The sequence below is a fragment of the Saccopteryx bilineata genome, chromosome 1 (assembly GCF_036850765.1).
Source record: "Saccopteryx bilineata isolate mSacBil1 chromosome 1, mSacBil1_pri_phased_curated, whole genome shotgun sequence".
Taxonomy (NCBI): domain Eukaryota; kingdom Metazoa; phylum Chordata; class Mammalia; order Chiroptera; family Emballonuridae; genus Saccopteryx; species Saccopteryx bilineata.
This window is the reverse complement of record NC_089490.1, coordinates 173,292,256-173,307,487: the sequence shown is the minus strand read 5'-3', so window position 1 is coordinate 173,307,487 and position 15,232 is coordinate 173,292,256. Positions and strand designations below refer to the sequence as shown.

Below are 15,232 nucleotides of genomic sequence, written 5' to 3'. Positions count from 1 at the left end.
GACCTCCTATTTTTGCTTGTCTCACCCACTTTTGCAATTCACTGATTCTTCCTCATTCATTGTCTTACATTTAAAATACCAAGATTTATTAAATAACTTTGCTTTTGTTATCACCAGTTAGAAGCTGTCCTCACTTGTCAGAATTGTCCATTTTCCAGTTGCTTCTGATATATTTGGGGAATTTCTTCATTCTTATTTCAGATTTTATCTATGTAGATAAAACACTGCCTCATCTGAAGGACTCCATCCTGCAAATGTGACATGAGTGAGGATTTTTAATGCATAAAACACATCTGTATTAAGTTGATTATAAACAAAGCGGTTTAGTGGGACATTTAAAAGGTCAATGTGTGAGGCAGTCTGTCAAGGAACAAAGAGCATGTTAGCTGTGCCTCTGGACAAGTAACCAACCTTTCTGTGCCTCCTTTCTCCATTTGTAAACTGGAGAAAATATACTAAATATCTCCTTTGGTTACTATAAGGTTTAATTGAATTGACATGTATAAACAGCCTATAACAGCACCTAGAACAGGGGTCCCCAAACTACGGCCTGCGGGTCGCATGCGGCCCCCTGAGGCCATTTATCCGGCCCCCTCCACACTTCTGGAAGGGGCACCTCCTTCATTGGTGGTCAGTGAGAGAAGCACAGGATCCTGGAGTACTGTTTGTGGCGGGCCGCAAAGCTGGGTCACTCATGTACAGTACTGCTTCCATATCACTTGATACGGCTAGTAGTGACAAATATGGAACAGGACATTGACCAACTCATTAGCCAAAAGCAGGTCCACAGTTCCCATTAAAATACTGGTCAGTTTGTTGATTTAAATTTACTTGTTCTTTATTTTAAATATTGTATTTCTTCTCATTTTGTTTTTTTACTTTAAAATAAGATATGTGCAGTGTGCATAGGGATTAGTTCATAGTTTTTTCTTATAGTCAGGCCCTCCAATGGTCTGAGGAACAGTGAACTGGACCCCTGTGTAAAAAGTTTGGGGACCCCTGACCTAGAACATAGTAAATGCCATGCAATTACTAGGTATTATTATTTTTACCATTTAAAATAACAAAAGCATTTAGAATAAAGCATGGAGATTTTTTTAAAATATATTTTTTCTGTCTTGTTAAGGCCCAGATTATAGAAGGGACCACCTGCCTAAACTCCAGCAGCACGTGTCCTATATAGGAGAAGAGCGGCCCCTGCGAGAGAAAACTGGAGACCTCAAATATTTATGGAGGCCCGCCTCCAGCAGAAGCTTACCAGCAAAATACAAACACGAGTACGTCGGTGAAATCGGTTGGGGAATACCAGAGTATAATTTTATCAACAGGACAAGGCTTGAAAGTGGCTTTCACATCAAGGTATTACTCTTACATTTATGTTCTTCGTAGCACACTGCTGTCTGAATTGAATTCTTCCCGAGTTTGCTTCCCTAGGAAATGTCACGTTCTTGGTCTGTCGTGGAGAAATGATGGCATTTGAGTTTCGCAGACAAGTAAATGTGTGAAGAAGTGTGCTTGCTGCCACCCTTCCCGTGTAGGCCCCTCCATACGTGCAGGGAGAGGTGTGAAAAGAATGACGCCGCGGGGAATGCGACAGCGCTGGTGTTTGGCTTGGGGCTGCGTTCAGATTCACACGCAGGGCGACGTTCACACACCCTCCCCGTCTCCGTGCGTGGGTGGTGTGAAAGCAGGCTGTGGGGGGTGGACAGCATCCACAGAGCTAAGAAATGAATCCCAGACCTCCAAAACCCACTGTGTGGGTGGTGTCTTCGAAACAGGTAATCCAGAGGGTCCTTAGAAGCCTTGCCTTATTTCCCGTGGTGACAAGGATGCACGGATGAGCCCATACAGTTGCCTCGGTAAAGGACGACAGCGTAGGTAATTTTAGGAGTAAGATCTGAGAACTCAAGACTCTTTTCCAGGAAGGCCTTTACACTATCTAAAAATGGAGCTTGTATCAATTATGCAATAACCAGATTGCCTTGCGTCTTAAGGCAATAATTATGTACAGCCTCATATGATAATGGTTAACAAAAGGAAAAGCCTTCTTCTGGCCCAATCTGTACAGCAGTACAAGAAAGTGATTGAGAGCTCAGTCTCTGATGTCAGACAGATCTGGGTTCAAATCCTTACTCTGAGCAGGTCTGGCTCTGTGACCTTGGTCTGGGGAGTGCACCTCTCTGTGTCTCTGCTTTCTTCTCTTCCACAGGGCAGTGTTTAGAGGACCCATATCATAAAATCTCTGACTTCCTATTCCAGTTTTGCCACCTACTAGCTGCGAGTGGCCTTAGGCGAGCTCTTCAACCTCTGTGCTTCGGTTTCTTCATCATGAGTCTCGGTATTGACCTCATTGGGCTGTTGTAAGCAGTAAACAAGTTAAGATTTGCAAAGTGCTGGAACAGAGCCTAGCACATCAAGGGCTGTACGTGTTTACTACTATTATTGTTGTGCTGTGAGGATGAAATACAAGAACACAAGGAAAGCACTACGCAGGATGCGTCACATGTGGTTGACATCCAAATGTCATTTCCTAACACGGTGGTTGTGTCGGTTATTAGTACTGTGGTTGTTCTGCCGAACGCTACTTACTGCCAGTTGAATGGAATGCATGCTCAGCTCCTCAACTGTGCCCTGATCCATGTAGGCAATAAAAATGCAGATCAGAAATTTGATTTAATATCAACACTGGTTCCCAGCAAGGAGAGTACAGCCCCAAAGCAAGGCAGCTGGTTTGAAGAGTCCAGAACTTCCATTGCCTTGTGGCTTCTCTGGTTGATGCCCTCTGCCTTGGTGCACAGCCCTCGATCTGTCTGCCCATCTTGAGTGTGTATTTGTATTGAGTCTCTTCCTTCTTCATCTTGAACTTGAGAATGTATTTGTCTGCTCGAGTGCAGTGCATTCAATCAAGTGCGCCTCAGCCTTTGAGGCAAACGGGGAGTCCAACAGAGACCGCAGCCGTGACCCACCTTCTAGGAAGGTATTTCTTTTGTTTCTCCCGTTTGTATCTCACAGGTGGTTTTAGGTCACCGCTCTGCAGGGCAGCACTGTCCTCGTCACCCCTGTGGGACTGAGTGTGAGCCACACAGTGATTCTTCTCGCCCAACTCGTGGCACGCTCAGGAGCTGGTCTGGTTTGCCACAGTTATAAGGGCTGTGGCATCTCACCTGTGCATTTCCTCGGCCCTGGCATTTTGATGGTAACTGTTTTCACGGAGTTGTCTAGGGTAACAATCTTGAAGCATATCCAAGGGTTCCTTGGAATTAGACCTTTATAATGAGAGCCAAAAGATTCCCTGAGAATGATCATACATATTAGCAAAGAACTGGGTGTGATTCTCTGATGGCAAGGCCTGGGCTTTGTCATGGAGAATCCTCTTCTCCTTCGTACCCAAGACACAGCTTCCTCTCTCCATCCTCGGCCGAGGGCAGCCTCGTGTTTCACCCCCAGCCTCAGACTGGGGCTCCTTACCAACCCAGGGCTTCGCGTAGCTACTTCCGATCCATCACTCTCGGCATGAACTGACATTTGAGCCGCTGCATACACACATGAAAACAAGCTCCTACTTACAAATAACATACGAGAGGCTCTGATAAATTCCCTAGTGTGATGTCATTTAAGGGACTGTCTCCAGCCCCATCCTGTTCTTTCTCTGGTTCCCCCTCCTGTGTGAACCTCTGTCACATCCTCCGCTGCCCTTACCCTCACTAGTCCAGGTCGAGGTGGCACTTTGTGTCCGTCTCACTTCAGCGATTCCTCAGTGTCTCTCGCTGCAATTGCTGGAACTTTGATTTAAAGCACAAATCTTTATCTGGTGGGTTTTTATAGCCTGCGCAGCTGCTCTTCCTGATTTGGCTGTTCCCGGCTGGCACAAAGCAGCAGGCAGTTAGGGCAGCTCAGGCACCTGGAGTAGACAAACAGTAAAAGGCCTGGGGGGGGCAGCTGCTTCCGACCTAGGACAGTCTCTCCTCTTTGGGGCCCTCTGAAAGGTTCTCTAGTTCATCCGGATTTTGGCAGAAAGAGAATAACTTCCAGGCTGAGTGACGCGTGAAAAATCTCCCCACTCTGCCGAGGTCAGTAAAAATCACAATATCAGGTTTCTTTTTGTGTTTAGCTATTTCCTACACACTCGTATGTGGGTTACAATGCCATAATGTTACATGTGGCTAGAAGCCAGCCAAAATCACTGCCTTTGTTATTATCTCAGATTTAAGAGCAGTGCATTCTTTTTTTTTTTTTTTTTTTAATGGATTTGGTCTCTGCCAAACTATATGTGTTGTTTCTGGAAGAATATGTGGCCATTGAAACAGTTCCTTTGGTTTCGATCCCATGCTAAATTAAGGACAATTCTGACTGCTGCTTAGCTGGACACGCTTCTCTGCCCTGGCCTTTCTCAACCCAAACCCTAACAGTATCGGCTGGCTTCCTCGCATCCATCTTCTGCTCTTGCGCTCTGACCTCGGGACCAAATGGTTTAAGTCATTTGACTTTCCCACAGAAACAATGTTATACTGTACTGGACTCTTCGTAGGTGTAAGCCCAAAGAAAATATTAAGTCAGCTAATCATAACATATATTACAACCATGCTATCATCATAGTAAAGCAACTTGAACAATCTAGAGAAGGTAATGAGGAGAACCCAAGTAGGGGAACTTATATATCTATCTATACATAATCCAGTATAATATAATATAAGTACATCTTTGAGGCTTTGAAATTTCTGTCTCCCTTTTACTTGGGCACAAGTTCTGTTATGAAATACAGAGGGCTTCTTTGGGACAGTTTTATGGACATTTGAACAGACTTCTGATGAGATGCTCAGTTTCTTGTTGGCTGTGGAACAGGAAGGTACTGTGATTATTTCCACTTGACAGATGAGGGAACTGAAGTACTGACAGATGAGGTCCTCATCTGAGGCCACACAGCTAGTAAGTGGTGGAGCCAGGAATTCAACTCAGACCATGAATTCAGGACTTAGAGGAAGTAGAGCGGACAAAAAAGTCAGAACATCAGACTGAAACCACTGCATAAAATAACCGTGTTGTTACCATGTTTCTTTCAAGCAGGGTCTGGCTGGGGTCATTTCCAACTTCCTTGTCTTATAAGGTGTGCGTCCTTCCACTGTGGTACGCTCAGTTTGCTCCCTGCTTCCCATTCTGCATTCTTGGCAGACAGTATACTTCATTTATAATATTAAAGTGAATTACAGTGGTACCTTGAGATACAAATTTAATTTGTTCTGTAACCAAGCTTGTAAGTCAGTCAACTCGTATATCAAACTGCTGATACTGGACCCGTGCGCCAACGCGTCAACCAGCGGCAGCTTCCCGAATCATGACTCTGGTTTTGGAATTTTGCTCGGATCTCAAACAAAAATACGGACCGAGTCGCAGCTTGTATCTTAAAAAAATTTGTATGTTGGTCTGCTCGTATCTCAAGGTACCACTGTACTAGTAGATATCACCCACCTACTTGATAGAATAAGACATAGCTTAGCAATAGTTATTTAAAATTTTTTTTCTTTAACAAACACTTGATAGTATTTCAAAAAAGATGTTCAAATACAATCTTGGACATTATGGAAAAAGAGCAGTTAGGGAGGTCCTACCAAAGCGCCCCTCCTTTCCTGGTCCCAGCCTGTCCTTGTGCGTTCTTCCAAACCATCCATCTTCACACGACAGGGTCCAGGAAAATTTCCAAATTCACCTGGAAAAAAAGAAATATTGCCTGTGTGGAGTTGATTAGTATGTAGACCTCCAATCACATATTTCAGAATTTCTGGGTGTCTTTTACCCCAAATATGTATTCTTATTTACCTTGGAGTTCATTATGACTCACTGTTACCAATGTTGAGTCTCACACTCCTCGTCTCCAGATGGTGTCATCGGTGCAGAAAAAAATTAGAAGTTAATAAAGCTTCCTTTTCCAACCGAGTTATACAAGCAAAATAGATAAGAGCTTTTCTAAAACGAGGCACATCTTTGGAGTGTTGCTGTTCCCCCCCCCAGATGGGCATGTGTTTCATTCTCACTTTGTCCTTCTTAGACATTTCTACATCCCAACAGTCTGTGGTTTAATATAAAAACACTTACGGCCCTGGCCGGTTGGCTCAGAGGTAGAGCGTTGGCCTGGCGTGCAGGGGACCCGGGTTCGATTCCCAGCCAGGGCACATAGGAGAAGCGCCCATTTGCTTCTCCACCCCCCCCTTCCTCTCTGTCTCTCTCTTTCCCTCCTGCAGCCAAGGCTCCATTGGAGCAAAGATGGCCCGGGCGCTGGGGATGGCTCCTTGGCCTTTGCCCCAGGCGCTAGAGTGGCTCTGATGGCAACAGAGCTTCGCCCCTGGTGGGCATGCCGGGTGGATCCCGGTCAGGCACATGCGGGAGTCTGTCTGACTGTCTCTCCCCGTTTCCAGCTTCAGAAAAATACAAAAAAAAAAACCCACTTACAATAGCACCTTTCATCCTGAAGCGCTGTATAAAGTAATGTGTTTTCAAAATAAATAAATAAATAAAGTAATGCGTTTTCTGATACCACGGGAGCCTTCAGTAAGAGAGGGCCACATATGGACCATCTGGGAGGGAGGAGAAACATTCACCAAAGGAGTCAAATAACCCTCCTTTTTCCTGAAAATAACGCGGTAACACCATTAACCTCCTGATACGCAAATGTTGTCTTTTCCCCATTTTACAAAACATGGATCCACTATAAGATTCCTCAAATAAATGGAAATAATTTCCTTACAAAATTTTACTTATTTCTGAACGTCTGTAAAGAAATTTGACGTCTGATGCCTCCTTTCTCTAAAAGACCATGAAAACAGCAAGGGAGGCCCACATCACTGCCCTGTGCTCCCTGCTCTGCGTTCAGAGCAGTTCCGTGAAGAATAATGCGTTTGAAATGGGAGGCCCCTCTGTGGGCAGCTAGGGACACTCACCGCCACCTCCACATCCTACTGGGCACCGCAGCTCCAAGGACCTGGCTTCTAAACAAAACAAAGGGTTTCCTCCCTCTTGTGAGGTTACTTTATAGAGAGTTATTGGTGGACGAAGAACAAAAATATATTCGTTTCCATACCATCTGTTAGAATGTAGAAACGTGAAAAACAAAGAAGGAAAAGGAACTTAGTGTAATTTAGGACCTAGACTGAGTGGCTGATTTTATTCATTCAGGAAGGCTAAAAATACACCACGGTGGTTACTAACATTTGTACGGCTTGACATAACATCTTGAATATGTGTCTACATATAAATATCACCTTTTTAAAAAAAAATTACAGTTTCTTAAATTTAGTAATTACGCATATGCCATAGGTTTTCAATGAATATTATTTGACGATGATAGGGAGATCTGAAGTTAAGAAAGGTTGTGCGCATTGGATTGGGCTCTAAGGAACCTGTGGGTTTTGACTCCATAACCAGGCTCCTTTCAATATACTGTCAGTGAATTTTTAAACTTGGGTGCAATTGAATATCTTAAGCACGGGTGGTTAAAATACCAGAATACCTGTTTCCTAAATCTGGCATTTATCCTGGCTTTTTAAGATCATTGGGAGAATTTCTAGAATCATTAAAAATTTAGGTTTATAGTTTTTCCCTACTATTCATATACAACAAGCTGTGTTGACAAAAAATGCATAGAATGCATAGCAAATCAGAGTAGGAATCTGGACATACCCCTTCTATCCCCAGGATTGAACCGAGGAAATCAAGCAATCTTAACTGAGCAAATTGGAAATAATTTATTAAATATAGGGGGGGGGGCTTGCTGTATCATCCCACCTAGGTCTCTGGGCACAAAGAAAATGGCACTGAAAATAAGTGCAGTAGGAATTCAGTGAATTCCTTCAGTTGGGGAAGAATTCATTAGAAAGTTTCCTTGTATTAGAGATTTTAATGCAACTGCTGTTAGCAATTAGACTGCACAATCCCAGCCACATTCTAAATGACTTTAGGCAACTTGAAGTCTGAAGTCTGTTTTATTTGGCTTTGTACTAACAGCTCTAAGCCATGTCTCTTAGTGCTTAGAATGGCATAGACGATTATCAATAAATAAGGGAGACAGAGATTGAGATTGCTTCTTTTCTCATACAGTGGCTTTAAGAAACCAAGTTGCAGAAGGGGAGAAATGAATTTTTAAGTGAGCAATAGATTCAAAATTATTCTACTTCTAGCTCATTCAATAGTTGTTTGAAAACTACTTACCACATAATTTTTTACTGAAACTCAGTTCTACTATTACTGTTTGCAATGCCTGAACTAACCCCACCTTGTGTCATTCTGTATTCTGAAACTAACTGGACAGTTAACTTGGGAGAAGCACAGTTTTTAACTTGGAATTAAGAATAGTGCCAGGCCCTGGCCGGTTGGCTCAGCGGTAGAGCGTCGGCCTGGCGTGCGGGGGACCTGGGTTCGATTCCCGGCCAGGGCACACAGGAGAAGCGCCCATTTGCTTCTCCCCCCTCCCACCTTCCTCTCTGTCTCTCTCTTCCCCTCCCGCAGCCAAGGCTCCATTGGAGCAAAGATGGCCCAGGCGCTGGGGATGGCTCCTTGGCCTCTGCCCCAGGCGCTAGAGTGGCTCTGGTCGCGGCAGAGCGACGCCCCGGAGGGGCAGAGCGTCGCCCCTGGTGGGCGTGCCGGGTGGATCCCGGTCGGGCGCATGCGGGAGTCTGTCTGACTGTCTCTCCCCGTTTCCAGCTTCAGAAAAAAAAAAAAAAAAAGAATAGTGCCAACTATATTATAATACAGGGGTCAGGAACCTATGGCTCGCGAGCCAGATGTGGCTCTTTTGATGACTGCATCTAGCTCGCAGACAAACCTTTAATTAAAAAATAATAATGTTAATAATATAAAACATTCTCATGTATTACAATCCATTCATTTCCTACTGCTCATGTTCATGGTTGCGGGTGGCTGGAGCCAATCACAGCTGTCCTCCAGGACAACACCAAATTTTTATTGGATAATGCGTAATGTACACAGGTTGTTGTATGGCTCTCATGGAATTACATTTTAAAATATGTGGCATTCATGGCTCTCTCAGGCAAAAAGTTTCCCGACCCCTGTTATAATAACTAGAAATTATAATATGATTTTGCTATTTTGTATGAATATAGCATCTTATATCAATTTAAGCAAAAAATGCACTCCAAGGTTGATCAGTTGCAAAACAGGCACCTGATATATTTCAGAAACTGCACACTGAGTACAAATAGAGATGTGAGAAGCTGTTGTGTAGCTTTTCTGTAGCTTGAGTAGTTGAATCCACTCAGATTTCAGACTCTGGTCTGATAATCAACCAACTCTAAGTAAGGGGCTCATAACAGAATGATTGGTCACTTATTACAAATCCTACCAATTCCCAACAGAATGAGTTCTAGCCTTGCTTTAAAGGAAAATTGCCCTGGCCAAGTAATTCAGTTGGTTAGAACATCATCTCAGTACCCCAAGGTTGCGGGTTTGACCTCTGGTCAGTCAGGGCACATACAAGAGTCAACCAATAAATACATAAATAAGTGGAACAACAAGTCAATGTTTTGCTCAATTTCTTTCTCTCTTTCTCTCTCTCTCTCTCTCCCTTTCTCTCTCTAAAATTAATCAATAAAAAAATTTTTTAAAAACCCTAGTGTATCTTGAATTATAGGAATAATTATAGGAATAATTCATAATAATATATGAATACGGAAAGCATTTATGTCCTTGGAGAAGTACAGAAGGAAAATAACCTATTTGCCTTCTCTCTGGGAATAAATGAGGCAACTTAGCATTCATAACGCTCCAACCACGGCTCAAACCTTCAGCCTCTGCATTGTTGTTCGTGCTCTAACCAACTAAGCTATCCGACCAGGGCACAGATTACCACAGTTTCAGCAGTTTTTAAGCAACAGCCATTTATCTGCTCATATTACTATAGGTCAGACGTCTTGGGAAGGCATGACAGGTGTTCTGCTCAGGTATCACAAGGCTAAACTCAAGGTGTTGGCGATGGCTGTGATCTCATCTGAGGCTGGGGGGGGTGTCTCTTCCAAGTTCATGTGGTTGCAGCAGGCTTCAGTTTCTCATGGTTGTAGGACTGAGGATCCATTTCTTTGCTGGCTGTCAGCCAGGGGCCATTCTCAGCTTCTAGAAGCCACCTACTTTCCTTACCATGTGGCCTCCTCCATCTTTGAAGTCAGCAACTGACAATCTTCCTCACGTCAAATCCCTCTCTCTCTTTAAATCCTCTGCCCATAAGAACCTGGATTCTTTTAAGAGCTCACCTGATTAAGTTAGGTCCACTGAGGATACTCTCCTTTTCTTAAAGTTGACTGATCTGGGATCTTAATTACATCTGCAAAATCCCTTCACAGTACCTACAGTAGTATTTGGTAATGCCTGGGAGATGGTGTGTATACTAAAGGGTGAGAAGCATGGTAGGGGGGAATCTTAGAATTCTGTCTACCACGGGGATAAAATACCTAAGAGGGTTGTTAAATGAATTAAGTGAGATATATGTGTAAAGTACTTAGTGTCTAGTGTAATAAGACTCAATAGATGGGATCTAGTGTCATTAATACCTACATATACTCTATTTTCCTGCCTCCGTGGATTTTTAAATTATTATAAGCACATTAGAAACACGATGGAATGTGTGGCTCATTGTCTGAATACTCCACAAAAAAAACCCAAAAAAACAAAAACAAACAAACAAAAAACCCCCAGAAATACTGGGGCTACTAACAACAAATTCACAAAACCCAATATTTAGTTTATTTGCTGAAAGTTGATGCATGTTTTCAAATTATTTAAAAACACTGCAGTTAAAAAGAAAAGAGAGTGAGAGAGACCAAGATATAATTCATAATGTGGCCCATATATAACGTGTCATAAAATGAAGTATGAGTCTCTGCTTTGTTCATCTTTTGCTTTTTAATAAGAAAAAATGCCTCACGGAATCCGTGCCTTAAACACTGACATTTTTCAGAAAGGATTGTTTTGTTCCTTATGCTCTGACTATAATATGAATGCTTGAAATGCTCCATTCACACAAAGGCCTTTATGCCCCTTGCTCCCTTCAATAGTTCTAGCACAGAGTAGGCAACATTGGTGATCCAGCTACAACAATGAGAGTGCTTCTCACTGGCTGTGGGAAGAAAGACAAGAAGGGGTTAACAGTAATATTTTGCAAATTGAGGCAAGTGAAGGGGAAAAAAAATTTATTAGCATAAGAAAAGGTAGCCCTAGGGAATTTTCCACTCAAACGTTTGGTACTAAGAGCTCTATGTTACCAAGGAGGAGGGTGGAGAAGAGAAACCCTAGTGTCTATGCATTCTTAAAATGCATTGCCATTGTGTTCATTCTACTGGAGAGAAAGAGCTCATAGTCACAGAGATGGAAAGTGGTTCGTTCTAGCAGGGAAAATCAAAATTGGATATACAGTATTAAGAAAAGCATGTTGAGTCAGGTACAGCAACAAAGCAGAAGGATTCCTCAGGGATCAATCCCCAAAAGGTTTCCTAAGTATGTTAGAGCTAGACTGGAGGCAGTTTGGGATTAAAAGTGCGGTATTAAGCAATGATCTTAATTGTTAACTAGAACGGCCCCCGGCTGTCTGCAATTAATTTAAGTCAAATTTAACAATTATTAAGTCATTCAGAAATTGTGTCTAATTCATAGTATATGAATGTAGTTAGCACATACTTCCTTTTTATTAATTCTTAGACTTTTTGAAAAATAGCTACATAGGAAATATTCAATTTTGAGTTATGATTATTTTTGCTAGCTGAAAAATGTTCAAATTACTGTAAAAGGTTTTCACTAGTGCCTGACCTGTGGTGGCACAGTGGATAAAGCGTCAATCTGGAATGCTGAGGTTGCTGGTTTGAAACCCCAGGCTTACCTGGTGAAGGCACATATGGGAGTTGATGCTTCCTGCTTCTCCCCCTTCTGTCTGTCCTCTTCTCTCTGAAATGAATAAATAACATCTTTAAAAAATATTTTCACTAATTCTTAATATAGAGACTATCCAATCAGTTGTTACCTGTTTCTATGAACAGGATGACTTAGTTTTTGAATCAGTTATCTCTTTACTCTTTTAAAAAACTGACCAGGGCAAAAATAGTATTTTTGATTCTGAATTTCACTAGATTTAACACCACAGTGAGCATGATTATGCAAATAAATTATGAAGAATTTCATTAATGAATTACAATAGCGAAGGTCCAGCTTTTTTTAGATAACAGAAGTATTATACACTGATAGCTACAGGAAAAATGGGGTTGGGGAGAAATCTGTTTTTTTGTTCTTAAGAAAAGTCTTTCTAGATTAAGAAGATGTAATTTTTGGTTATTAATAATGTGAATAAAGATCAGAGAAGATCATCCAAGTCCTGGAAAATTTGTCCAGAATTTGATAATAAAATTATTTATAAGTCAATTGATAAGCTAATTTTCAGGGAATCAATGAGTCAGAAATCAATTGAAGAAAAATTATACCATGATCTTCCCATTATATACAGATGATGATTTTTTCCCAATTTTCTGTGGAATAGTGGGGCCACTCTGCATTAAAATCTCATTTGTCACTTTTTAATTTTATTCTAAACATGGACATTAAAGACCCAGGAGTGATCAAGTTTTCGGGTCTTCTTCCTCAAGTAGATGACATAAGTAAATATATTTGCTTTTCTAAAACGAGTAATTCTGAAGCACTTGATCAAAAAAGTCATTCTAAACAAAAGCTTGAGTGGGGAAAAAAAGGAAGATTAAAAAAAAAGTACGAGGTCATTCCTCTGATGTTCAAATTATCATAATATGGTTTTGCTATTTTGTATGAATATAGCATCCAATATTAATGTAAGCAAAAAAAATGCACTCCAAAACTGAAGTGAAATACGTTTAGTAACCTGTGTGACTGTTTCCCAATCCTGGTATGGAAAACGTAGAAGTTATCGTAGACCAAAACCCGTTGCAATATAATTTTGACACCCTTATTTATACCCCATGTTAGTGTAAGATGTGCCATTCATTGCCTAGTTCCTGGGGAAGGGAAGCAGAATATAGAGGCCACTTATTGAAGGAAAAACAATTTGTTTACTTCATGTTCTTTTCTTCAATGGGATTTTCCCCAAACCCCTTCATCTGGTTTCAGGCAATAATTCCCCAAGATTAAGCTATCCCCACCTCTCCCTTCTCCCTTCATGAGGCCATTTAAACTACCAATCAGAAAAGAGTAAAATTGTATGATCACCACCCCTGCCAATGGGGCAAGAACCAGCATAGGGCCTGTGTTAGGATTTAAAATAGGACCCAACACCTTGCATGCGCGCATTTGCCGGCCAACTTTCACTAGCAGCAGCACGCCCTTCTGCAGAAGTTATTCAGGTTGCCTTGCCTACGCATTTTGTCTCCACGAATCCTGCTTAATTGCAACTCTAACACTTATTTGATGGTAACGGATAATTTCAATGTATACGAGAGGGTGTGGGATTATTATTTTTTTCATGTGGTAACTGGTTCTAAGCTGCCAAGTATTTTATCAATATTTCAAATTATGCTTTCTGAAAGGAGTTTTCAGATCAATGCTTTACCACAGCTGGCTATGTATAATCCAGCTCTTCCCTATGTTATTACCACCACATTTTCTAATTCTGTGGTGATCAAGTGAAAAGTACTAAACTGTTTGAGTCTAAATGAAAACAGTAGTTCCATAGTTACAAATGCCTGTTTATTTAGACACGGAATCATAAAGAGAGAAAGGAGCCCAGAGATCGCTGACGACATACATCCTGCCACCCAACATCTGTCCATCTGCAGAGAGAGAAAGTAAAGCACAAAGGGTCATATTTATTTCACTTCTTGTACTTTCCCCCCTCTTAGTTCAAGAACCAAAATTGAAACAGATTCATAATACGGGAAACAGACAGATGGTAGCCAGAGGGGAGGGGACTAGGGGACTGGATGAAAAAGGCAGAGATTAAGGAGTACAAATTGGTAGTCACAGGGACATAAAGTACAGCAGAGGAAATATGTATAGTCAATAATATTGTAGTAACTATGCATGGTACCACGGAGGACTGAAAATACCAGGGGAACATCCTATAAAGTACATGACTGTCTAGCCCAGGGGTAGTCAACCTTTTTATACCTACCACCCACTTTTGTATCTCTGTTAGTAGTAAAATTTTCTAACCACCCACTGGTTCCACAGTAATGGTGATTTATAAAGTAGGGAAGTAACTTTATTTTATAAAATTTATTAAGCAGAGTTACAGCAAGTTAAAGCATATAATAATAATTACTTACCAAGTACTTCATGTCGGATTTTTGCTAAGTTTGGCAGAATAAATCTTTATAAAATAACTTACTATAGTTAAATCTATCTTTTTAATTATACTTTGGTTGCTCCGCTACCACCTACCATGAAAGCTGGAACACCCACTAGTGGGAGGTAGGGACCAGGTTGACTAACTTACTATAGTTAAATCTATCTTTTTAATTATACTTTGGTTGCTCCGCTACCACCCACCATGAAAGCTGGAACACCCACTAGTGGGAGGTAGGGACCAGGTTGACTAACTTACTATAGTTAAATCTATCTTTTTAATTATACTTTGGTTGCTCCGCTACCACCCACCATGAAAGCTGGAACACCCACTAGTGGGAGGTAGGGACCAGGTTGACTACCACTGGTCTAGCCACTATGCTGAACACCTAAAACTAATACAAAGCAATATTGATTATACAGTGTGATTGAAAAATAAAACAATATATGCTTTTGATAAAGTGAGTCTTTATGATGCAAATTTAACTTTGTTTAGGGAAAATTATGCCCAAGTACAAAAGAGACAACAGATGATTTCTGTTGTTGTTTCCTCAAAAGAAAGAGTGGTATTGTTATGATTTTAGTTATTTGCTTTGAATGTGTTCTTATTAAAAAATTTGAATGGTGCAGTACTGTCATATAAATAAATAAATAAATAAATAAATAAATAAATAAATAAATAAAAAAGAAATCAAAAGGTCATCTTCTTTAAACTGAATTTAGAATTTCCTGTTTAATTTCCTACCCTGACTTCCTTTTTGACTAGGGACATAGACCCTTAGACATGTTGATGCCTATTTACCTTGGAATTAGGATACATTCATTTTCTTCCTTTTACAGTATAAAGAACTGAGTCAAGCTGCTATTGATGAAATAAGCCACAGATACCAAAATCCATGGTAAGCACATATAAGTACATTTTTAATTAACTAACCTC

The 15,232-nt window shown here is 41.1% G+C and overlaps 1 protein-coding gene and 1 long non-coding RNA gene across 2 annotated transcripts in view; one reads left to right on the top strand and one right to left on the bottom strand.

Moving 5' to 3' along the window:
* SPMIP2 (sperm microtubule inner protein 2) overlaps positions 1-15,232 on the top strand; it is a 105,424-nt gene that overhangs the window by 46,316 nt on the left and 43,876 nt on the right. Inside the window, exons 2-3 of the mRNA XM_066279944.1 lie at positions 1,127-1,359; positions 15,136-15,194. Of these exons, the coding sequence (XP_066136041.1) occupies positions 1,127-1,359; positions 15,136-15,194 (292 nt within the window). The remainder of the gene's footprint in view (positions 1-1,126; positions 1,360-15,135; positions 15,195-15,232) is intronic.
* Positions 176-5,884, bottom strand: LOC136337987 (uncharacterized). The gene is made up of 3 exons (XR_010731901.1): positions 5,815-5,884; positions 5,607-5,704; positions 176-248 (listed from the first exon to the last, which is right to left on the bottom strand). It is a non-coding gene; the product is annotated as an uncharacterized lncRNA (long non-coding RNA).